General features: G+C 38.7%; 1 protein-coding gene across 2 annotated transcripts in view; it reads left to right on the top strand.

Moving 5' to 3' along the window:
- Window positions 1-23429, top strand: part of LOC107589607 (neuronal PAS domain-containing protein 3-like) — a 56684-nt gene extending 33255 nt beyond the window's left edge. The window contains exons 2-7 of one of the 2 annotated variants that reach the window (XM_016278100.1): window positions 7462-7580; window positions 10529-10722; window positions 12226-12332; window positions 19548-19695; window positions 20064-20176; window positions 21393-23429. In XM_016278100.1, the coding sequence (XP_016133586.1) occupies window positions 7462-7580; window positions 10529-10722; window positions 12226-12332; window positions 19548-19695; window positions 20064-20176; window positions 21393-22789 (2078 nt within the window). In that variant the 3' untranslated portion in view covers window positions 22790-23429. The remainder of the gene's footprint in view (window positions 1-7461; window positions 7581-10528; window positions 10723-12225; window positions 12333-19547; window positions 19696-20063; window positions 20177-21392) is intronic. The other variant, XM_016278099.1, reaches the window with a different exon arrangement.
- The last annotated feature ends 1725 nt before the right edge of the window (window positions 23430-25154 follow it).

Here is a 25154-nt window from a genome sequence, read left to right on the forward strand (position 1 = left end):
AACAAAGAGTGAAAAATGTAAAGGGGTCTGAATACTTTCCGTACCCACTGTATATATATATATATATATATATAATATTGTTTAACAATGTATATTGTTTATTTAAAAATATATACATATATATTTTAATTTTAGTTATGTTAATGCTTATGTTAGATTATTTCATAGGCACATTTATGTTTCTTTTTTGTTTAATTTTTAGTTTGAGTGATTATAATTTAGGAATTAATTGAGGATTTATGAATATGAATTCAGTTTAAATATAATATAAGCAAGATCTTTGATTTTAAGATTGGTAAACAACCAATGTGAAGATAGCTTAGTTTATTTTTGTTTGTTTTTTTTCCTTCTGTTTTTAGTTGAGATGTTTTTCATTTGCTTTTTATTTAATTAAAAACATGTTATAGTTTTCATTTTAGTTTTAGGGTACAATAATAATCCTGTTTCAAATGAACATTTAAGCTGCAAAAGGTTTATTCGTAGTGCTTGCTAAAGCTCATACTTAGGGATAGTGATCTGAAAATGTTTAACTTGCTTGTCTAACATAACTAGTCCAGCACTGTTTGTGCTGCGGACTTATTTAATAATCAAACTTAAAATTTTCATCCAACAAAACCTCATAGACTTGTGCTGAATGAGGGACCCAAGCCGGATCTGGAGACCAGAATATCATAAAGACGCGGGGATGAGCTCTTTTTACCACCTGAGCCTTCAAACAAGCATCACTCAAAAATCTATCAGAGTTTTAATCAGCTATTGTCCATACCAAGCCATGTAAAACATCACACACAGAACTGCTTAGCACAGCTTGAGAAGAGGCTGTTTTTATTGTCGTCACAGGTGCTTTTCATGATCCAGTGATCCACGTCTGGAGCCTCTGGTTTTTAATCTGCCTCTAAAGAAAGATTGCAGTTGCAATGTACAGCTGTAGCGTCCCAACATGCATCTGATTCCTTATAAAGCAATCAGAAAACAGACAAGGCAATGCGAGAGCTCACAAACCTTCACACCTGACTTGCTGTAGGGTCCCACAGTGTATTCAAAGTTTATTTGTGGACAAAAGAGAGAAGAAACAAGCTCTTATTCAGTGAAGTCTGGGACCGTCTCTGGCATGGATTATTCAAAAGACAGATAGTACAATGTAAAGTTTTACTGCGCCCCATTTATCACAAGGGCAGTTCTGCGTCCGTATGCTTCCTTATGCGTTTCCTTTTCCTGTTGTAGTGCACATATGGCCTCTGTTTCATTGTTGTTGTTTTTTTGAGCGTATAATTGTTTTCTTTCTTCATTTATTTATTTTTTTTTGCATGGTTTTTTCTCAAGATTGGATTTAAAATCCAGCGTGGTCAGGATTCTTCAGGCTGTTTTTCCCCAAACATATTTCAATGTTTTCTGTGCAGAGATTTGCTGCGTTTACTTTAGCTTAAGTGTCATTTGTTTCAGTTCAGCGTGGTGACATCTCAGACCCGCGTCCGAGCTTTTCTTGCCGGGGAATCCTTTTTCATTATTGCGGGATTAAATATTGATCACAGATTTAAGTGTCTGTAACAGCAGCTGGTGTATAATGCATTGTGAGTGCTGTCTCGAAGGAATGCATCACAGAAACACAAAGTTATTTACTAACCGATTTGAAAAATCACTTTGCACCTAAACATCTGCTAGATGAACATTAGGACTTTAAGTGTGTTTAAATTAAAGGAATAGTTCACCCAAAAATGAAAATGTCCTGATTATTTTCTCGCCTTCAAGCCATCCAAGATGTATAGGTCTTTCTTTCTTCAGCCAAAGAGAAATTAAGGCTTTGGAGGAAAACATTCCAGGATTTTTTCCCATCTAATCCAAGTGAATGGTGCTCACCGTAGGCCATTTCCAGCAGTTCAAAATCCATATTTAGGCAGCTTCAAAGTAATCCACAAAACCCCAGCCAGCAAATAAGTGTCTTCTCTACCACAACGATCAGTCATTTTCAGAAAGAAATTAACAATTATATACTTTTAACAACAAATGCTCGCCTTAGTCCAGTTCTGTCTTATGTGAAATATGCATATTGGAAAGATCATGCGTGACGTAGACAGAGAGAACCGCCTCATTTTTGACAATTGTGAAGAACTAGCACTGTCCAAATTTTGAATTTTTTTTGTGTCTAGTTTATTGTTAAACCTTAATTTATCTTCAGCTGAAGAAAGAAAGACCTATACATATTGGACAGCCTGGGAGTGAGTAAATAATCAGAACTTTTTCATTTTTGCCTGAACTATTCCTTTAAACTTTGACAGTAGCCATTGACTTCCATAATATGGAAAAAATAAATATTATGGACGTCAATGGCATAATCAACAGTTTGGTTTCCAACATCCTTCAAAATATCATCTTTTTTGTTCAGCAGAAGAAATTCATACAGGTTTGGAACAAGTTTAGGGTGAGTAAATGTTGACAGAATTTTCATTTTTGGGTGAATTGTCCCTTTAATGAATTACATGATTTACTAATTAATTAGTCAATTTAATCACAGTTAATCAAATATATCAATATTTACTTTGTGTCATAATTATTCAAACTGTTAACACACATGACTTGAATTCAGAAAGGATTTCTCCTGTACTCATCACCATATAATCGGAGCAAGTGTCCCAATTAGTACAGAGCTGTTTGAATTATACAGCATTACTAACATCCAGAGCAAAGCCTTCATCTGTCAGACTCGGACCAGGATGACTCTGTTCCACACACCAGTCTTGAAATGGTGCTAAAGCTTGATAGATCGGCAGCCTGCATGCTTAATCTTGATTTATTTGTACAGTAAACGCCTGATGTCCTGAATTGGTACTAATATTTACATAAATGTAAATTGAGCAATATCAGCTCAAGCTTTCCTACAGGCCTATAAGTCATACGCTGAGCGTGTCGTGTACTTGTAGGCTCTGGACCGTGAGGTGCTTACTGATGGTCAACACTCTCAGCAAGGAGTGTAATACTTTTAAAATCTCATCATTTACTCCCAGACACATTCATTCTCAAAGATTTCATCAAGAAAATTAATCTCAAGGTCTTCCAGATCATAAATTCACCTCCGTCCCACATAAATAATATTTTCCTTTTAAAAAGTCATGTCTGATATTGTCAGTTTTATACGAGGAGCCGATTTTAAAGCGTGCATCATAGATGGTTTTATTTTTAAACTCCACAAAACTACTCTCTTCCACGAAGAGGATGTCTGAGGAATTTTCTCGATTTGAATGGTGTTCTGTGTTATTGTCTCACTTGGATTGCAAGGGAGTTCATATACACAACACAAAAACAAAAGATGAAGCATGTGGAGTGTTGTGCTGCTGCTGCTGCTGGAATACAGGTGCATTGTGGGGATGTAGGTTTAAGTCGAACACATAAGACTCTCTCGACACACGCAGCAGATTCCCTTAATCTCATGGATTGGCTGATATTGATGATTTAGCAGATCTGCCCGCCGCAGGGCTTTCTGCTGGACTGCAGACATGGAAGTGCTGGAAGCTCATATATGTGTACAAAACAACAGGTTTTTTGACATGAATAAATACAGCACATCTTCTTTGCACACGCTGCGTTCACAGACTTTTTAATGTAGCGGAGAGGCGACATACAGTAAATGTATATACATTACATTACACTGCTAGATAATGTATCAGACACTATGCTGCTGCTGAAAATCACGTTTTGCAGAAACAGTATCGTCAAAATCTTTAAGAAAAAGATTTGCATTTTTCTTGTTCTTGTACATAGATATTACAGCAACATTAAATGCACATTTTCTTTTCATTCAAAATAGGAATCTCTGTTAAAAGAAATAAGGTTGATATGAATTAAACTCTTAGTGCTGAAGTTTGTGCTTATATAGTGCATATTTTTATGTTAGATGATGGGAAGAATGTCATTTTACACTGCTAGACAATGTATCGGACACTATGCCACTGGGAATAATGTTTCAAAATTTGTATTTGATGTATACATTTATGCTGAAGATTAAAAAAAAATTGGGATAATTTTTCTTACATAAAACAACATTCAAGATATGGAAAGAACATAAAATATTTTTCTGATGTTTCTCCCTTAACCCCTTAACTTTTTAAAATAGGCATGCAGGTGCACTATTCAAACTTAAATTGTTGTAATTTATGAACACTTTGGAATACAGACATAAGCTTGGTCTCTTTTTAAAGAAGAAAATCAGCATTTTTTCAAAATATTTAAGTATCGAAAAGTTATAGTAGTTTAAATTTACTGTAAAGAAAATGCACTATATTAATTTTATTTTATTTTATATATAATAAATATTTTACATATCAGGTTTTACTCTAAAATTGGTATAAAATTATAGCCTTATGTCTAAATAAGTTATGTTCCAAATTTGAGGTTGATATGAAAAAAATTCCTGTGAGATTTTATTTAGGGCGTCACACCACAAACAGCCACCGGGTGCCATCCAAACTCCATTGAATTTTTTGTTAATGCATTTTTCTGTCACAAATGTCTAGATTTCTCTGTCAATATTACCAAATATGGTATCCTGAGACTCAGACCTTTCCAATGATATGTTTTTTGTCAAGATTATAAAAAGGTTTGATTCTAAAAGAGCGCAATTCATTTTGTAATATGACACTTGACACTGCCCACTAAGGGGGAGGAGACCGCCAAAAGATTTTAAAGTACCATTTCCATGGTAACGCAATGTCTGATTTCGAAATGGTTTTCACAGGATGAATCTTGGGCTTCTAAGCTTTCAAATGATATAAGATTTATGATGATTACTAAAAGATTTGATAGAGAAAAAAGACAACAACAACAAAAGAGCGCCAAACGTCCCACAGGTGGGACGGTGACAGTTAAGGGGTTAAAAAATGTTTATCAGCTGTTTAGAATAAAACATCACACTTAACAAATTATGCACTCATTCACAGACGTAAGCAATGCGTGATCACTGGGTTATTTTTAAACAAAAATCAGTTTTAAATCTTGAGGTTCATTGGTTCTAATGGCAATATGTTTCATGACAAATATTTAACAATCATGTTTTTCATGAAAATGTGATTTCAGTTGTAAAGTTGATATGCATAGTGCTGTGATCTACTACCCTACTAACTTTTACACGTTTGACCGTATTCTTGGATTTCTGTCTTATTGTACTTGTGTAGCGATCATTTATTCATCTCCGGGAAAAGCAAAGCAGGCAGGATTCCCATTCTTTGTTATTGTTCGGTAGCATGAGGGAAATCCTGAAATTCAACTTATTGTTCAGGCAGGAGCGCGCGTGTGTCGCAAAAGTTTTATTGTATAATTTATATTCTTGTCATTGACACAAAGCGAGGTCGCGGAGGGCACGTGGTAAACGACCTCTCTCGGTCCGAGTGCCACACGTGTCAAAAAAGGACAGCGTATCTTTAAGCTCATCTCATTCTTAATGAAAACGGCGAGTTGCAACGGCCTCTGATCTTGTGTTTTAGTCAAATAGAACTCTACGCTTGACTGACAGCTCTGATCTAAAGCATTTAAGTGCAAGTTTTGATCTCTCTGCCTTTGATTAAAACTAATGAGCTCATTTAATTCAAAATGGGAATCTCTGATAAGAGAAATAAGGTTGATGTGATTGGATTAGAGAGGCGAATTAAACTCTTAGAGCTGAAGTTTGTGCTTATATAGTGTATTAAAAAGCTGTTGGCATATTCTTGTGTGTTAGATGATGAGAAAAATGTCATAGTAATTCATATTTAATCAGAAGAAATGAAATGACTAAATATAACATGGCTCTGCCTTTTCCCCGGAGTGATAAAGGACTAGTTAGATTTTAAATGACATTTAATTCATGTTCTCAGAAAGAAAGGGAGGAGAAAAAAGGCCTAGAGAAAGAGAGAAATGGGAAAATACAGCAGTCCAAACCCACAACTATATGACAGTGTCTATTCAACTATACTTTTATATCCCAGTATTAAAACTGATTTTTTTTTCTTCTTGTTATGTGACGTTCACTTAATTTTCCTAGATTTTTTTTTTTTGTGCCTTCATTTATTTTTGTCAGTTTTCAAATATGTGACCCTGGACTACAAAACCAGTCTTAAGGGTCCATTTTCTTTGTATCTTCATCATCTGAAAGCTGAATAAATAAGCTTTCCATTGACGTATGGTCATTGTTAGGATAGAATATTTGGCTGAGATACAACTATTTGAAAATCTGGAATCTGAGAGTGCAAAAAAATCAAAATATTGAGAAAATCGCCTTTAAAGTTGTCCAAATTAAGTTCTTAACAATGCATATTACTAATCAAAAATTAAGTTTTGATATATTTACGGTAGGAAATTTACAAAATATCTTCATGGAACATGATCTTTACTTAATATCCTAATGATTTTTGGCATAAAAGAAAAATCGATAATTTTGACCCATACAATGTTTTTTATTTTTTTTGGCTATTGCTACAAATATACCCCAGCGACTTAAGACTGGTTTTGTGGTCCAGGGTCACATATAGATTATATATAGATTTGACTCATGTCCAAGACCCAGACTTTCAATCTTAAACTATGAAAATGTCATCATATTAATAAAATGTTCTACTATGATTGTAGTGAAGTAGATATGCACTATTTCAATATTTATTGTGTAAAAATGTTAAGAAAATTATGATTTTAACACAAAGTTTGACTATAATTATGTCATAATTTCCAGCACAACCAACAATTTGCTCCCTAATAAAGATACACTACATTCGCACAGTCAGCGTTTAGATCGACAAATGTTTTGTTAACAGTTTTGACTCTCAATCTGTCCTGTTCATACGCTAAAGCTCCTCTGGTGCCTGTTTGTAACATGTTGAATGTCAAGACAAGTTAAAATGTGCAATTAATTTGGCTCTAATCAAGCGTGTTACGGCAAATTAGCAGAACCTCCTTTGTTCGTCAGGTGTCCTTGTGTTAAGATCAAGGCTGGAACTCTTTCTTCCCCCCCATCTGGTAAGAGATGTATTATAGAATGAGAAATAAGTTATTTTGTTGGCTGTCATTGAAAATTATATATTGTAATTAGATTTTAATGTTTTCTGAAGCAAAAGTAATGTGGTGTTCTTACTAAACCAAGTTTGATAAATTACGCTCTGCTTAATTTTCCCATTTCCTATGGAGGCAAATACATCCAACATCAGCCTGGTGAGGTTTATTCATTTGCCATGTAGAGTTTAAAGCAATTATCATGTTTGCCGAGGCTCCGCTTCATGCTATTAGTAAATACAATTAAAACATTGTCAAAGTTTGATTAGCACCTTCCCCCTTATCAGGCTGTGCTGTTTCATTAACTGTCTACCAAGAGATGATAGAAACTCAATGAGAAGATATTACACATCATACTCACTAAAGCAGTCTGATATCTTGCAGTCTCTGTAAGTTATGTATTGTTTTAGTGTTGTAATAGGATGTTTGTTTGTTTGTTTGTTTCTGCAGTGGAGTCGAACAGCCCTAGTCTTCTGTCGCCGGATAACATTCTAGAACGTTCCTTCTTTGTCCGTATGAAGTCCACGCTCACCAAGAGAGGCGTCCACATCAAGTCCTCTGGATACAAGGTAAGACTGAACCGGATGATTGTTGTCCTGTTCTAAAAGAAATGAAAACTCACTTCAGTCTTGTGTCATATTGTGTGTGAGATTAATTTAAATTGTCAGTAAGATTTAATTTAATGACTTAATTCAACAAGGATGCATTTAACTGAACAAAAGTGACAATAAAGACATTTATAATTTTACAGAAAATTAGAATTTCAAATCAATTAAAATTTTCAATTAAAATAAAATTCTATTCATCAACAAAATCCTGGAAAAAAAATGCATCACAGATTCCACAAAAATATTAAGCAGCATAGCTGCCTTCAACATTAAAAATTATAAGAAATTAATCTTGAGCAGCAAATCAGCATATTAGAATGATTTCTGAAGGATCATGTGACACTGAAGACTGGAGTAATGATGCTGAAAATTCTGCTTTGCATCAAAGGATTAAATGGCATTTTAAAACACATTCAAATAGAAAACAGTTATTTTAAATTGTAATAATATTTTACAAAATGACTGATTTTACTGTATTTGTAATCAGTTAAATGCTGCTTTGGTGAGCATAAGTGACTTGATATTTCAAAAACATTACAAACCTCAAACTTTGAACAGCAATGCATTCTGGCATCATTTATATTTGTGTACTATGAACTTTTTGCACTTCGTCCAACCATAGACAATACAGCAGATCACTGAATGCTGTACATTTTAATATCAATCGGATTGTAAACAGAGAAGTGGATGATTGTTTGGATGTGTCTTTGAGTGAACGACTGAGATCCAAACCCCGCTGCTGCATCCATCTGGACGTAGATTTGATGCAAATAAGCATGAAGTATGGGAGCGCACTAACCCATAGCATAAATATTCACGCATGCACATTCACATATATTACCGGCCAGACAAGGACACTTCTTATTGCATTTACTCCAAATTAAGTCAATATTTGTGTTGTTACATAATACAAAAGTATGAATTTTGCATACGTTGCGCTGGCATTTGGTGATAGGTGCGAGGTGGAGGGAAACGAAGCACAGCTCACATCATGGCTGTTTATATCTCCTCTTCACTCTGGAGGTCAAATCAAAGTGAATTCTTCTCCAGCTTAAACCAGTCTTTTCTTTTTTTGCCAAGGCATCTCGGCCCCGGCTCAGTTAATGCACTCATGTAAAAGCTCTCTATCATTACTTGTGCCATATCGCATTTCAAAAGCACTCCAGAGAATCCCTAGGAACAGATGAATCTTATTTCTTATGTATACCTATTCTATATTCACCGACGTGGTGACGGGCGGAGAGAGAGAGAGAGAGAGAGAGAGAGCATTGTGTGCTGAACCATGAATTATAAAAATTGATCCCTTTGTTATGTTGGCTTGTATTAAATTGAGATATGCTATGCGGCTGCGGCCACGGTGAACCCTTGCCATGTCAGTTTGCATTTAGCAGCCTGAGCATATTTAATGTTTTGCCAGAGCTTATGATGTTCTTGCCAAGAGCACTCCTGCAGCAATTCACCGGCGAGTCTCTCTTTGTGGCAATTACTTCAAAAGTTGTATTTTCCAACTAACTTTTTGATGCCCCTCGCTTTGGGCTTTTTTTTGATGCCCCTCGCTTTGGGCTCATTTCCATTTTATATGCTTTTAAAGCAGCTCAGTGTTTATTTATTGAAAGACCCAGTGTTATACGTATGGATGCATGTTCTGGATGCAGCGTGTGTTTTGTGTGGGCTACCGCTCTCTGGTGTGCTGCTCTGTTTATGAGAATGTGTGTATGGGTTTGATAGCGGACATAATTGGACATCACCTTCTGATCGCAGCGTGCTGTGATGTCTTACTGAAGCTTGGCAACAGCTGTATCAAGTGCGTTCGTGACTGCCTGGTTCGCCTGTCTGATGCTCGCTCGCGTCACGATAACCAGGGGTGCTGTAATGGGGGGGAAGGTTAGGATGATTCCAAGGGCCCGGAACGCAATTTAAATTAAAATCTGAAATATTTAAGGTATATCATTTGTCAGCTACTCAACTGCTAATTCTAGATAGGTTTATAGAAAAAAACCAAGCATACTCATTCCAGAAAAATATCTTTTTTTTTTGTCAATCTGACAAAATGTTTTTGTTCAAATAAAAATATAAAATTTAAGCCCAAACTAAACTTTGCTTGAAAAATTAGGATTTCCTCACTGAATGAGACATCATTGAACTTTCCAGTTGTCCTTAATTGGCCCCTGGTTTGAGATGGCTTTTGAATTCTGTGAAAGTTTGAACCAACTCTCAACTCTACACCAGGAGAGTCACTCTTTTTTAGTGACTGTGGCAGTCCGTCTTTCCTGGGGGTTGGATTTGCTTGTCCCTCAGTGGAAACGTACAAAGCATCAAAGAGCCCCACCGGCCTGAGCACTCGGTGACTTCGGGGCCGTGACTGTCTATATGAATGATGCTAATAGCATCTCACCGATCTCTGAGGTGAACCAATGAAAGGATAGTGTCAGAAGTTTAAAACACTACAAAACCAATCCCCTCCAGGTTTCCCTGGGTGATTAAAATGGATGGATCCAAAAAAGAACATTGTTGCCGATCTAGTCAATGCATCCTCTGGGCAAAACGGGCTACAAAAGACTTTAAAGCATTACAAACTTTAAAGCCAGCGAAAAAGTAATTAGTTCCTCTGCCTTTGTTATCTCTCGATTATTTCAGAGGGAAATGGCACTTTTTGTGTTTTTTTATATTTCATGAACATGTACATGACGGGTACAAGAACCTGAGAATCTTGGTCAAGTGTACAGTAGAGCACAAAGGTCATATTGGATTATCAAAGAGTTCACTTGACAATCTTATATGACTTCATCTGGTTTATTTTCTGTTATCCTGAAACTGTGGTTGGATACTTTAATAAAGGGTGTGCATGTAATTCAGGACACAATTGCATCTGATCAGTTTTTAATTTTCCGCTTTGTGTCCTCTTCAAGGTTATCCACATTACCGGCAGGCTGCGGATAAGAATGGCATTAACACACAGTCGTTCGGTACCCAATCAAATCATGGGCATGGTTGTGGTGGCACACGCACTTCCTCCGCCAACCATCAATGAGGTTCGGATTGACTGCCAGATGTTTGTTACACGGGTCAACATGGATCTCAACATTGTTTACTGTGAAAACAGGTAACACTCTTTATATAATATATTCGGTACAGTTTTAACCGGCCTTTGTGATGTAATGTCATGTTGACTTTAAACATAAATAAAGATAGTCAATGATTTATGAATGTTAATCTCTAAGAGGGCAACAATTTCACTACGTGTTTGCACAATCTTATTTTGCAGAACTTATATGCACTATTTAGTATAAGCCTAGTATTGTGTGCAGTTTGATTTGAGAGATTTTGTATCTGCCCTAAAGAATGATAAACGGTGAAAAATAATTTCAATTTCAGCTGCTTAGAGTTAAACTACGACATTATTGTAGAACTGAAGGATCAGGGGGTGAAAATGTGTTTTGCAAGAGCGGATAATCAGCCACACACTAATGTTCATGTGCAGTTCATTATAGAGCTGATAGTGATGAGTTCTGCTTAAACGCAATCCCAGAATGACCTTGTTTCTTGGCCAAGAAAAAAACTCTCTTTTGTACTTACAAAACATCTGTGGTTCCACTGCTGCCCCATAAAATGAGAACATCTTAATTTGGCCTGGCTTGAAAGGAAATATCATATTAGTTTTATTTATATCTCTGGGATTGAAGTCATCCCAGTGTCTGCTAAAATTTTTACCACTCCCCTGCACTTAACATATTTATGAGAGAATGGAATCGGGCCAAGTCTATAGCGGAGTTATCATCACAGCAAAAGCCAGCTTTAAAATGAAGGTGGATAGAGATCGGTTAGAGTCGAATAATGTCTGGAAATGCGCCACTAATAGTATTTGCCCAACTTAAAGGCATTTTGTATAGTTTTAACCACCTGTTTTTATCAAATTTTCAATACTTCTGTGAGAATTGCTTTTAGATTCAGCAAGCAGTTGGTAGAGCTACAGTAGGTCAGAAAATATTGCGTCTATAATGAAAACAGGCTGACAGCTTGCCATCACAGATGGAAACCTTTTTAATGAATAAAATCTGATACAATATATATTTAGCTTACAGAAGGGCTGGGAAATCAGAATCTCTTTATCAGTGACGTTGACTAGAAACCAATCAGGTCTTTGCCCTATTTTAATCGGTCATTGACTGGGAAGAGATAATAACCCACAGTAAGATCTGATTGGTTTCTTTTTGGTGGGCTGCTCAGCTTTCCTTATTGATGTAGCCATTACACTATGAAATGTATATATTTTCTTAAGTTTTTTGTAAATAAAACAATAATTGGAATATGTTGTACAAGAGGCAACAATTCCAGTCTTTCTACTTCAAACGTTCATGTGTAATTCTGTGTTACTTGCCATTTCTTTGTAATTATTTGTAACATTTACCAGCAATTTCTGTGAAAATGTTTCAAAGTAAATCCTACACTGAATTATTTTAGTGTAGCTTCATTGGATCAGAAAAGTGCAGGAAACTGAATCTTGATTTGAGTGAAGATTCAACTGAACTACAAAAATAGTTTTAAAATAGTGCAAAAAGAAAAAATGGTGTCAATTTTGATTTTGTGTTGAAATAATTCTTTCTAGAATCAGTGACTACATGGACCTGACACCTGTCGACATCGTAGGGAAGAGATGTTATCACTTCATTCACGCAGAGGACGTGGAAGGCATTCGGCAAAGCCATTTAGACTGTGAGTATCTACTCCGAAATCCATCCAATCAATCTGTGCAGCCACCCAACAGTGCCAAAAACTACAGGATGGTTGTTAAAAGAGCAAGATTCGGTGTCCTTACATGCTTTAGCGGGACTCATTGATCATTGGTCAATGACATCCTGAGAGCACACTGTGTTACGTGCCAAAGCTGGCGTAATGTGTTCGCTGCAGCACTTCAGTGTAATGGGACAGCAGTGTGACAGGCAAGATTATCCATGCTAGCGCTTCTTCTCATAACTGTCCATGAAGAACCACTTCCCTCTGCCAGACGGCTAGGCAAGTGCACATCCTCCAAACAAGACCTGTATCGCTAGCGAGGCACAGAATCTCTGTTCGTTTGACAGTCTTACACATTTCACTCCTCTTTTCAGGTTAAGTTGCTCCTCTCAATGTACGGGCGCCACATTTCGAGTGCATTTTTATATCATGTAGTATTCATCTGGGCCAATCCGCCACTGCAGAGCCCTTTGAAGGTTCCTCAACCTTTTGCACGCTCTGCTTTCATCGTGCTCGGCAGGAGGGCCACTGACCGTCTGGAGGAACGTTCATGCTTTTTGAATATCCTAAATCATCTGTTAAGTGTGTTTTGGCAGCACACCTTTCCCGCTCCCCTCCACCACGATGGCAGAAATTCAAAACGTCATTGAGAGCGGCGTAGCGTTTCATACAGTAGATGTGTGTGCTGCTCTACAGCAGGCAGGTTGCCATTATTTAAGTAGTGAGGGTTGAGGCACAGGAAGAGGAGGAGGAGGAGGGGGATAAATCCCTCGTTTTATTAGGTGTTTGCAGAGGAGGGCGGGTGTCCTTGGGGCTGGCGAGGGAATTTGGAGCTGTCTGATTAGATATTGGGAGTTCAACTGAATTAGAGCGCAATTACCACTGTATTGCACTGTCCCTTCGCCTTAAAAAGCCACCAGATTGGGTCCATTAGACCTTGATTTGAAACCCAGCGGAGGCAGAGGAGACAGGACTGAAGCCCTGGATTGCACTGATAGCAGAGAGAGAGAAAGAGATGTGTGAAAGGAGAGAGAGGGATAGACACAAAGAGAGAACTGCACATCCCCAGCTACCCCTGGCTTTCTAACCATCTATTACGCATTAGCGTAGCGGCAATCAACATAAATCTAGCCGCACTGCAAATGGCTGGCCATGTCATTACAGTAGAGAGTGGATAGGGTTTCTGTTCCTGCATTTTACTTTGTTCATTCATACTCAATCTGATAAAATGCGGTTAGCTGGTTGAAACAATGTTTGGAAATGTTGCTGCTAAAGCTGTAATAATAATTCAAAGAAGTTGAACTACAGTTAAGCAATGCTTTTTAATAACTGTTAAGTAGGGATGGGCGATATGGGCTTTAAAATATATCACAATATTTCTGGTATTTATTGCGATAACGATATCAATGACGATAATTCAGGGAATCCTGTTTCTTTAGAGAAAAGTATTATCTTTCCTATTTTACCCAAAATAGGGTGTTGTGAACATTAATGAGTACACACGTAATGTAAAGACTGTTTAATTCATACTGGAAGCCGGAGGGCGCTTTTGCACAGAAACTCCACATATCCATAGCAGAAGAAATACTACTGACAACGCTCCAGGAAGGTATCCAGTTATCGCTGAATAAAACGCACAACGGAAATAGAGAAATTTTAACTGATGAAACTAAAATTTTTATACTGATGAAAATAATTGTTTATCTGTGTTCTTCAGTCTAGGGTATTTTTATAAGTAAAGTATATTTATATTGCAATGTTAATCAACATGGCCTTTACTGTATATAGTACTATCATTCTGTAATATGAAACCACGTTTGGTCACAAAAGGAAATATTTCAAACACTCGACTATGTTATTAAGTTAATTTGGAGAAAAAGCATGTCAATAAATGATATCTTTGTTGGACAACAGGTTTGTAAACAGGCTCATACTCATGCAAAACTGTATCGCACACGTGCTACTGTAGTACATGTATTAAGACAGATTTTTGTGCACTGTACAGCCCTAACCAAACCAGTTACAGATTGTAAAAGGAGCTCGAGCTCCTCATTTAGCGATATAGGCTACTCCTCCTCAATTTCACATCCGCCTTCCGCAATGTCGCTCCACACTGTCGCACACAGAAATATGTCAACAACTAGATGTTATCATTATTATCGTGGGAAGAATTTTTACCGGTATATCGCAAACGATAAGATATCGCCCATCCCTACTGTTAAACTAGGTTGTTCGAAAAACACATTATTTTTCACATATTTTACATTATTACAACACCTCTCTCCCCAGTCTGGCATGAACGGCTCGAATAGTTCCTGTATCAAATGAAGGCCCGCCTTCTGAAATACAAAATGTGTTGTGATTGGTTAGCTGGGCCAGTGTGTGTGGTGATTGGTTAGCTGGGCCAGTGTGTGATGTGATTGGTTAGCTGAGCCAGTGTGTGTTGTGATTGGTTAGCTGGGCCAGTGTGTGTGGTGATTGGTTAGCTGGGCCAGTGTGTGATGTGATTGGTTAGCTGAGCCAGTGTGTGTTGTGATTGGTTAGCTGGGCCAGTGTGTGTGGTGATTGGTTAGCTGGGCCAGTGTGTGATGTGATTGGTTAGCTGAGCCAGTGTGTGTTGTGATTGGCAGCACTCGGCGCCTGGTCGGGAAATGTCACGCCCCTTACCATAGACGCCTGTGAGCTTCAGTGTAAATACTGCGTCAAAATCAAATCAATTTGAGCGCGATTTAAAGCCGGATGATTGTAACCACTCTAAGTTCGTCTGCCTTGGGAAAGCTAGCGTGACTCCTACATAGTGATAACACTCGTTGCCTTCTCTAGTGCAGCTCAACCAGGTCTCATCCCATTCGTCGATATTTGTGATATCACAAATCCCGGAAAATATGCATTGTAGTCCAAACGAGTCGTTCGTTGTAGTTTTTGAAAAGTGATTTATGTTAAATAAAATATCTCCTATTGAAGTGGACTTTGAGCTTTGTAACTTTGCAGATCTTTTTTTATGCTCAAACAGCAACATTACAGACTAACTAAAGTTGAAAAGGTGAAAAAGCATAATAGGACCCATTTAATATAAACTTTTTTTTTTTTTTAGGAAAAGCATATTTTGATAGTTGGCATCTTTGTTGTGCATGTAAATGCCCTTTTCATTTTAAATAAAAAAAATGAGAGATTATTGTTTTTTTTTTTTGCACGATAAGAGCAATTTAATCTAGAGCAAGAATGTATTCTCAATTTGATCATAAATTAACACCAGATACTACAACAATAACTAATAAAACTAGAAAATGCATATAAATAGGTTGAATTGGTTCAGTAAACTCCTTCAAATAGGAGAGAGCATAGTTTAAGAAAGTGTTTAATGTTTGCTAATTATTGCTGCTGTCACACTACACTCTAAAAAATGCTGAGTTGTTTCAACCCAATGTTGGGTCAAATATGGACTAACCCAACTGTTGGGTTAAATTTTGGTTAAATTTTTAAATTAACTTTTTAACCCAACAGTTGGGTTAGTCCATATTTGACCGAACATTGGGTTGAAACAACCCAGAATTTTTTAGAGTGTACTACTTGATACTTTGTTACTTTGGTTAAAGAAATCCTAGCACAGCTAAATGCATTATAATGACGTGTGTCATCTCGGCTTCTATCAAAGCCAGATCTTCAGGTGTCTGCATGAACATGTCACTCGTGACTAAGTAGCAGTCACACCGATCTCCCGCTGATTGCTAATCAGACTCTGATATCAGATCACACAGGGCCATCAGATTGGTTAGAGCCTGGGATAAGAGGGATGATGTCAGTCTGATCAAATCTCTTTGCTGCAGATGCAGTGATGTGTGCGTGGAGAAGACGTTGCTTCGGCTTGAGTGCATGTAGTGTTCTTTATGAGTTGCAATGTGTGATATATTACAGATGCATGCTGCTGAGTTCATAGGCCACTGCTCAAGTGTTCAAGGGCTCGATAAAGCATTTAAAGCCGATCTGTTTAAATTGAGCACCTTGACCCAGGGTTGCTTAAAGGGTAGTTTATGGTCTTTTATAAAATGGGTAGTTCAGACTAGATTCTGGTCTTTAAAGTGGTTGAAAAATGCTGATAGCCAGAAGAATTGTTAACTGATCATAAATGTTAATTTAATTCATATTGCTGTTGCTGCCTTTTCAATAAAAACAGTAAGACATTGGTTTTTAACTACAGTAAAATCTCTATACTGCACTGTCTCTTGTGGCTTATTTCTTCAACTACGTTTAGGAAATACAAAAAAATGAACTGTCCTTCTCATCTCTATGTTTAACAGTTTAATTTGAGCTTTGTAACTGTAAAAAAAACAGCTCTGGTTTACCGAAGGAAAATTAGAAAGTCAACTGTTGGTGCTCACGAAGCATTTGAGAGCAGGTGTTTTATACGGGCAGAAATGCATTGTGACAGCTCTGACCTCACCTGTGTCAGCTTCCGAACAGGACCAACACGGTTTAAATTAATAAAAGACACTGTTACACCACTATGTATAATACTCACCGCATAAATGCTCCGCGGGTGTGTGTGTGTGCATGTGCTTTTACCAGCTGAGAAAGAGAGCGAGAGAGAGACAGAGGTGGGAAACGATGGCTCACAGAAGTGTGGAGAAACCCCAGGAGACTGAAGCTCTGTGCCTGAAGGCAGACTACAAGAGCCGGTCTCTGAAGAGTAGTTCAAACTGACTTTAATGAAAAACTCCCTTCACTCCTTATTGTGCTTGAAGATAGACTCCACAGCTGCGGAAAAATACACCTGCTCTAACACCCATCGCATGTACCGTTGACAGTGTTTCTTCAGGTTTCTTCCATAATGGATTCATAGTAAATATAAAATAGATGTTTCTGTTAGTCTGTATCCACGGATATGCTGCATTTATGTCAGCAGAGATTCATTGGAATGAATTTTTGTTGTTTTTAATGTCATTTTAATTAGTTTTTAGCTGTTTGCACCAGTGTAGCCAACCAGCTCTAACTAGTTTTACTTCAGCCCCAACAGCTTTTAGATCAGCTAAACAACTATCTCAAGCAGTTTGGATTAGCATATGGCCATAAACAGCCAGCTTTGACCAGCTAGAAACTGGTTTTATCTGGATTTTACAACACAAAGACATCTTTATAACCAGCAGATGATTGTATCCTTACTTGCAGTTATTCCAAAACACCTTGCAACTGTAATGATGCTTTGAAAACAATGAACGTAGGTGTAATTTCACTTCTCGCGGCATCTCTAAATAGCCAATGCGTTTACTCTGCTGGTGAAGTTTTGCCCATTAGATCCAAAGAATAGAAGTTAAAAACCTCCAATTCACTTGTCCAGCCAAACCCTGCCCGGGTGCCGCAGATCTGCATGTCTGCTCTCTCATTCATAAAAGGCTTGTCTTTACAATAATACCCCAGTGGACTGCAAGGACTTTTCCATAAAGCAATTTCACGGGTGTAAATTACTTGCTTTTATATGACAGTGACACCTCCACCCCTCCTGCTGGAAGTGAGGCCACGCTGGGTAAAGGGTATCTGAAAGGTAGCTGCTATTATGGAAGGGATCCAAGTGATTTAACAGAACTGAAGGACAGAGGCCCTGGTGCAGAGAGAGCGAGAGAGATAGAATGAAAAAGAACGGAGAAGAGGGAGAGAGACAGAGAGAGTGAGAGACCATCCTGCAGGCTTGCCCGAGGCTCCAGGAGAAGGCAGGTAGATTAAAGAGGCCGTATTCCTTTTAAAGCCTCCAAAAGCAGCCAACGACTCCTGCACCGGAAAATAAAAAGAAGGATACAGAAAGAGAGAGAGAGAGAAAGGGGTGGCTTCATTACCACTAAATCAATAACTCAAGCAGCCTCTGATTGATTTAATGGCAGCGTAACTGAAAGGGGGTTAAAGAATAAGCCTCACCTGTACAGACGTGGTGCCGGGCGGAGCCGAGGGGGCCAGCACTTCAAATGCAATGCAGATGAGATCAGCTCATCAGGTTTAAAGGCAGAGGGAAAAATGTCCTAGAACTTGTAGACAGTAATGAGGATTTAAAGGGACCGCTCAGACTCGCATGTTCACAGATAGAGGGAAAGAATCGCTCTGTATGTATGACAAGATTTAATATACTGAAGCTGTACAATACTTTGATTTGGTTTCAATTTAATGTGCTTTATTGGCACAACAAATAGCTCTGCATTTTGTATTGCCAAATCATTTGCAACTTAGCTGTGTACAATGAAAATGGTGTAGGATATCTATTTATCGGTCTATCACTGTGAGATTTTAAACCATTTCAAAGGCATATGTTAAAACATTTTCCTCTCGTCTTATATATTTTTGGAATATTCTCCATAGCAGTTCTTTCTTTTATCTTCAGTTCTGTCATTTCAGATGTGAACAATGTTTTTTCTAGCACTTTTGCTTAGATGCAGTCCATGTATATTGAACCTCTCCATAGACCCTCAGTAGCATGTAAACTTTGTTGAAGAGAGTGAAGGTGAGTCAAGGGTATGCCCACTGGCCACAGCGAACAAGTCAGATAAACAACTCTTGGCTTTTTGTCTCAATTTTCTGGAGTTAGCGCTTAAAACACATTTATTGGTACAGAAAGCAGTCGGTGAACTAAAGTCAATTATCGGAGCCTTTGGGACGGCTTCTTAAACAATGCTATTAGTCTGTAATGATTTTAATTACTAGACTTATTCTTATATAAATCATCTTTCTCAATGGACTCTTTTTACGGAAAGCGCTATTTGTAGCTGTAATTAAACCCAGAATCTGAATTTAATACCATGCTTGGATTCCGACTGTTTCTGTTTTGCAGAACAATGATTAATGCAAATTCATATTATTTGAGATCGCCATTTAGCGCTTAATTTAGCCAAAATTATGGCAACTGCCACAGTGTCTTCACATGAGTAGCCTCAGACAAGGACACGATTACAGAGCCCTTAGCAAATAGTCACAGCGCCCTCTGCTGGGCCTTTGAGATTAAGAGTGTTCAAACTGGTAATAGAGTATCTCTTTCAAATGAAATTATGGATAGGTTTGTGCTTTACTGAATGCAAATATTATGGTTATTATTATTATTTGTTATTGTTGTAATTAAACCTGGGTATATTTAAATTAAAATTTATCACATTGTTCACTTTATCTCCTTTTTCTCTTCCACCATTTCCTTTCTTGTATTCTATCCTCTTTTTATAGTGCTGAATAAAGGTCAGTGTGTGACAAAGTATTACCGCTGGATTCAGAAGAATGGAGGTTATATCTGGATCCAGTCCAGTGCCACTATTGCAATCAACACCAAGAATGCCAACGAAAAAAACATAATCTGGGTCAACTATGTACTCAGGTATATGAGTCTTTTACTTTGATGAAATTGCCATCTTTTTGTTTCTTTCCTTCTGGCACTGTGACAAGATTAAAGTATCTGAGAGAGTTAATAATAGTCGGTTCCTCTGTAAGATGACGAAGGCCAAGCACACAGATTTTGTCAAACTGCAGTGTGATTTCTTGCTGCTTTTGGGTCTGTGTTTGGGCTTAGAGATTATTAGAATGCTCTTTGGTTTGGGCCGCAGTGAATCAATCAGGATGTCTGGAACATTCTAGAGAAGAGTGTAAAGGATCTTTCACACGGCTGTGAATGATTCTCAGCTGGCAAAGTGAATGACTTGTACCTTCTAAACGTGTCTTTTTTGTGGTTTCTTTTTAAATTGTCAGTAATCCAGAGTACAAAGATATACCCATGGATATCGCACAGCTGCCTAACCTGCCAGAGAAAGCATCAGAGTCCTCAGAAACATCTGATTCTGAATCCGACTCCAAGAACTCTGGTAGAGTATCACTCCTAGTCCCATTTCATTGCAATATGCCCCAAAACAGTACAGAATACGTGGAAGGTTGTTAGTTTAATCATTACTATGCCCTTGAGCAGGACACTTAAAACCAGTTCTTCTTGCTCCAAGTTTGTTATCCCTGTTCATGGAACCGTTTCTGGTGATACTAGATTCTACATTTTAGATTATTTACAAACCAGTAGTATTGTAAAGTAACACTGTACACAACATACTTGAAAGTTTTCTTTTAATCAAATGCAAATGTCTCATCTGAGGGCTCTTACTGTGTAAATTATCTTCATTTCAATAATTACTGTAAATTATGTAGGACAAGGAAATGTGGTGCTTTCGATATGTCCCTAAAACTGGTGTAAATAGCCAATTAAAACTCCTCAGCCAGTTGGAGATATTAATTATACATTCCAAAAAAAGATGAAGTGAGATTCCAGAGATGGTGGAGGCTGTGAGTGAACAAGGCCAGTTGACAGTCTGGGGAAAGTGCCAACATATTGGCCCCTGGGCATCTCTGCCTGCCGAGCCTTTTTCCAGTCTTCATCACAAAGGTTACAGACTGTGCCAGCTGCAACTGGACTAAACCATGCCCTCTTCTCCTCTCACACTCCCTACCTATTTCTACACCTATCCCCGCCTTCTCCTTCTGTCTCTTTCTCTCTCTCCCTGTGTTTCTCTTCCAATGCAGACATGTTTTTCCTAAGGCCAGAATTTCCAAATCCCTGTGAGATATATTTGCCTCACAGTTTTGTTTTTCCCCCTCAGTTCTAAATTCATATATTTTAAAAAGAAAGAATTTTGATGTATTAATGATTTCTGATACATAGATTGAGCTCGTCTTGTTCTTAAGAACCCAGCTACCAACAACACTTGTTCTGAACAGAATTTGACTAGTTCATGACAAAACTAATGATCAACGATACATCACATAATGAATAAGTCACTGGTGGCTAATGCGGTTGCCAAAAATACAACATCAAAAAACAGTTTATGTCCCCAGTGTAATTGTGTCATGTACATAAGACGTGTAATATAAATCCATATAGAAGGCAACCAAACTTTAAATTAATAGCCTTAACATAAAACCCCTGACAATGTTTAGTGAACTGTTTCTTGTGCGAATAACCTTGCTTTGTTAAATAAACTATGACATTGGGATGTGTTTGGAAACTTGTCCACTAAACCTTTTTCTTTCTCCCAGAAGACAATGAAAACTCCAAGTCAGATGGAAAGGGGAATCAGTCTTCCGAGAACAGTGAAGATCCAGAGTCGGACAGTAAGAAACAGACGGGCCAGCCGCCAGAGCAAGAGATGAGACGACAGGAGGAAGGAGACAGTTCCAGCAATCCAGAAAGTCAGGACAGTGATGATAGTCTGGAACCTTCTGACTGTGAAACCGACCACAAGGAGGGCCACCTAGGTGGTTTACACATAAAGGTGGAGCGTTACGGTGATGGTGAGGTGGAGAAACTACAGGACTCGCCCTCCTCTTGCTCCTCAGAAGAAGAAGAGGATGAGGTGGAAGATATTGTGAAGGACTGCAACAGTGGAGGGGAGCTGAGCGGACCAGCAATGAGTAAACACCAGAAGAGAAAGAAGAGGAGAAAAAAGCAGAAATGGGATGGAAGTCGACGTCTCCGTCTGTCTCCCTCGGCCGCTGCTACCCCCAGCCCTGGTAGCCTGGACCCCACCCTTGGAGACCAGCCTCCCCTCCTGCTTCCACCCTCCCCAACCAGTTCCTCTGTGCTGAAGATCAAGACGGAGATGTCAGAACCTATAAACTTCGACAACGACAGCAGCATCTGGAACTACCCACCCAACCGAGAGATCTCCCGCAACGAGTCTCCCTACAGCATGACAAAACCTCACAACACCTTCCCTTCTCCCCCGCCTGCCGGCCTGCAGGTGTCTATCCCCGACTCTGTCCTCACTCCACCTGGTGCCGAGGGTGGTGGAGGCAGCAGAAAGCTCAACTTCAGTGGCAACAGTAGCAGCGGCAACAATAACAGTGCCCCCACCTCTGTGTGCAGCGCAACTCCGGGCAGCTTGGTTCCTCCTTCCAGTTCCACCACCGCTGACCCGCTCTCCCCACCTCTCTCGGCATCGCCACGGGACAAGCAGCAGGGTACACCCACCTCCTCCGGTTCCCTGCTCTACACCAGTGATCTGGAAGCCCTGCAGCGGTTACAAGCGGGGAATGTGGTACTTCCATTGGTGCACAGAGTCACAGGCACGCTTGCTGCCACCAGCACGACTTCCCCACGAGTCTACACCACTGGAACGATCCGATACGCCCCAGCAGACGTCAGTCTGGCCATGCAGGGCAACATCCTGCCTAATGCTCACACTGCTGTGAACTTCATGGATGGGCCCGGCTTTGGCATAGACCCCAAGACACCCATGGAGATGCTGTACCATCATGTGCACAGGCTCAACATGTCCACCCCCTTTGGGGGTGCGGTCAGTGGAGCCGGGCTCACTCAGATGCCAGCTGCCAATGTCTTCACCACAGCAGAGGGACTTTTCTCCACGCTTCCGTTTCCCGTCTACAGCAACGGCATCCACAACACACAGACTCTGGAGCGCAAGGAGGATTAAAGCAAAACATCGAGACCATATTACTGTGTTCAACTGTGTTAAAAAGACTTCTGAGGCAAAAGACTGTGTTGGGGAAAAGTGAGATGTTCTAGCACTTTGAATTTTGAGCAATTGAGCTTGTGTAACTGAAATGAATGGTTTCTCTTCCTGCGTCTTTCTATCTCTTCGACTTTCTCTTTCTTCTTTCTCGCCTCCTTACACAAATTCTTGATGACGGTTTCTCTAAACAGACTAATCTCTATTGTAAAGAGTTCCTTCTGAGCCACAGGGAATTCATAGCACTGTAGCGTATGTTTTCTCTGTGGTGTGATATTTGTCCAGAGTATATAACATCCTCATTAGGATGTCTTAAAGGTATTAGAAAAAGAAAATTGACAAGAAAAGAAACTGTTTATGTTTCTAAAGTTATCTTGGTGTAATCAAGATTGATGCTGACAAAAGGATGTTACCCTATTTGATGTAGTTCAAAGGGTTTTGCGGTTCTTTCTAAAGGGGGAATAGTATTTTAGAAATAATGCTTTTTCTTCGTTTTTTTTATAGCTCAACTTAACTTGCAAATCATGCATTTTAAAAAAGCAATTTAGCCGGGTATTGACCTGTGAATAGAATGTTACTATAAAATCCCAGGACATGGAACAGGTCAGTGTGAGATTTTTCCAGTTCCATCTTCTGTTTGCAGATCCATGGTGCTATCATTGAGTTACCCTCACTCAGCTGGCTGATGTAGGTACTGTTCCGGAACTCCAAACAAATTGCGGCTTCAGAGCTTTTCCACAGAAAAGTCAAACTTCTAACAGATTATTATTTTTTTTCAGTTTGTTTTTTGTTTATTATGTTCATCACCTACCCGTGAACACAGGAGAATATTTAACTCAATCTGATTGAGTCTGGAAAGGGATACAGAAACGTTTTTTTGCAACTGAGGCTAATTTTACATCATAAACTTGAAGATGAATGTTAAACTCCAAACAGGCTTTGGTCAGCGCTATGCTTAATTGTTTTGGGGATTAATTTTTTTTAAATAAATTTTTGGTTTGATTGTTTACACTCCCTCTTTAGCTTACGAGCCTGGTGTCCTTTCCGAAATCAGTCCCCCTTCATCCCTTACCCCTTAACTCTCTCTGAAAATCACATATCAAATGGAGATTGTAATAAGGACATGCATTTTCAATCAAAAAAGGTGTTTTGAAAATCCACATTCCTAATTTTTATCCACTGTTGCCAAAAAAAACTTTACTCTCACAGTTTGGTGTTAAAACACTGTGATTTGATGTTTAAAAAAAAAAACACTAAAGTAATAAAACGGAAGAATACTGTCACTTCATCATTTGGCAGCCGTCCATCAAGTCATCTATTACACTGTGTGATAACCGTAAACTTGTACAATGTGTAAGTGTCATTGGCTGTCAGTCTCCATAGCAACTTAAGTGTGTGTTACTATATGCAGTATATACTGAGCTAATGTAGCTGTTTTGTCCTTTGTCCTCTCTGTGCTAGTCCGGGCTTGGACGGGGAAACATTTGTTCTCCTTCCGGCCCCCTTGCAGTCTTAGTGAACCAGTGGAGGTTAGTGGATTTTGTGTGGTGGCCTTCCAATGTAGTGTCACCTTTTTTGCTGCTTCCTTTTTGTATGTATTACTTTTTTCTGTTTCTGCTATTGCTTTGCTGTCGTGTAGTCTACAGACCTCTCTCTCTTCTCAGAGATAAAAGACTCTAAACTAGCTCAAAGGTTTAAGGAGCCATTTTTTGCCACTGAGGAATTCTGGGATTGCAGTTTCCAGCTCAAATGTGATGAGGAATAAAAAAAACGGAAGTAGCATTTAGTAGACTGGAACCTTAAAAGCCTCAGATGTGAAACATTCCCAGAGTCCCTTGTGCTTGTCTTGTGCATTGGGTGTATTTCATTGGTTTCCACCAAGCCTGTTGACTTCAAGGACCCTGCAACTCACAGGAAAAAAAAAGATGACGGTAGCATTTCAGGACAATAAACAATTTTAAAGATTTCTAAAGAGATGAAAAAAATATTTCTCACTATAAAATCTATTTTTATAGGTGTTTTGGAAATGCATGTTTACTAAGTTGATTGTTTGGTTTGGTTTACTTGATTTTGTTCAGTCCAGCGGCTTTGTCGATGTTTAGTGTTTTTTAGTCTGTCCAGCAAAGGGAAGGGGGGGGGCCTTCGTCTTTTTACCTGAATCAGGCTCCCCCCCGACATCAGGAAACTTGTGTCTGTGGTTTCTGTGAAAACGTGTTGTTACTCAAACCCAGGTCATGATATTAATGTTTTTAAAAATGACAATAACGGGACTCGCTGTCGGAACGGTTGCAGGAGAGCTTGGCGTCACCGCTGCAGGTTAACAGGATCC

This window comes from Sinocyclocheilus grahami, unplaced genomic scaffold (genome assembly GCF_001515645.1).
Source record: "Sinocyclocheilus grahami isolate Dianchi unplaced genomic scaffold, SAMN03320097.WGS_v1.1 scaffold118.1, whole genome shotgun sequence".
Taxonomy (NCBI): domain Eukaryota; kingdom Metazoa; phylum Chordata; class Actinopteri; order Cypriniformes; family Cyprinidae; genus Sinocyclocheilus; species Sinocyclocheilus grahami.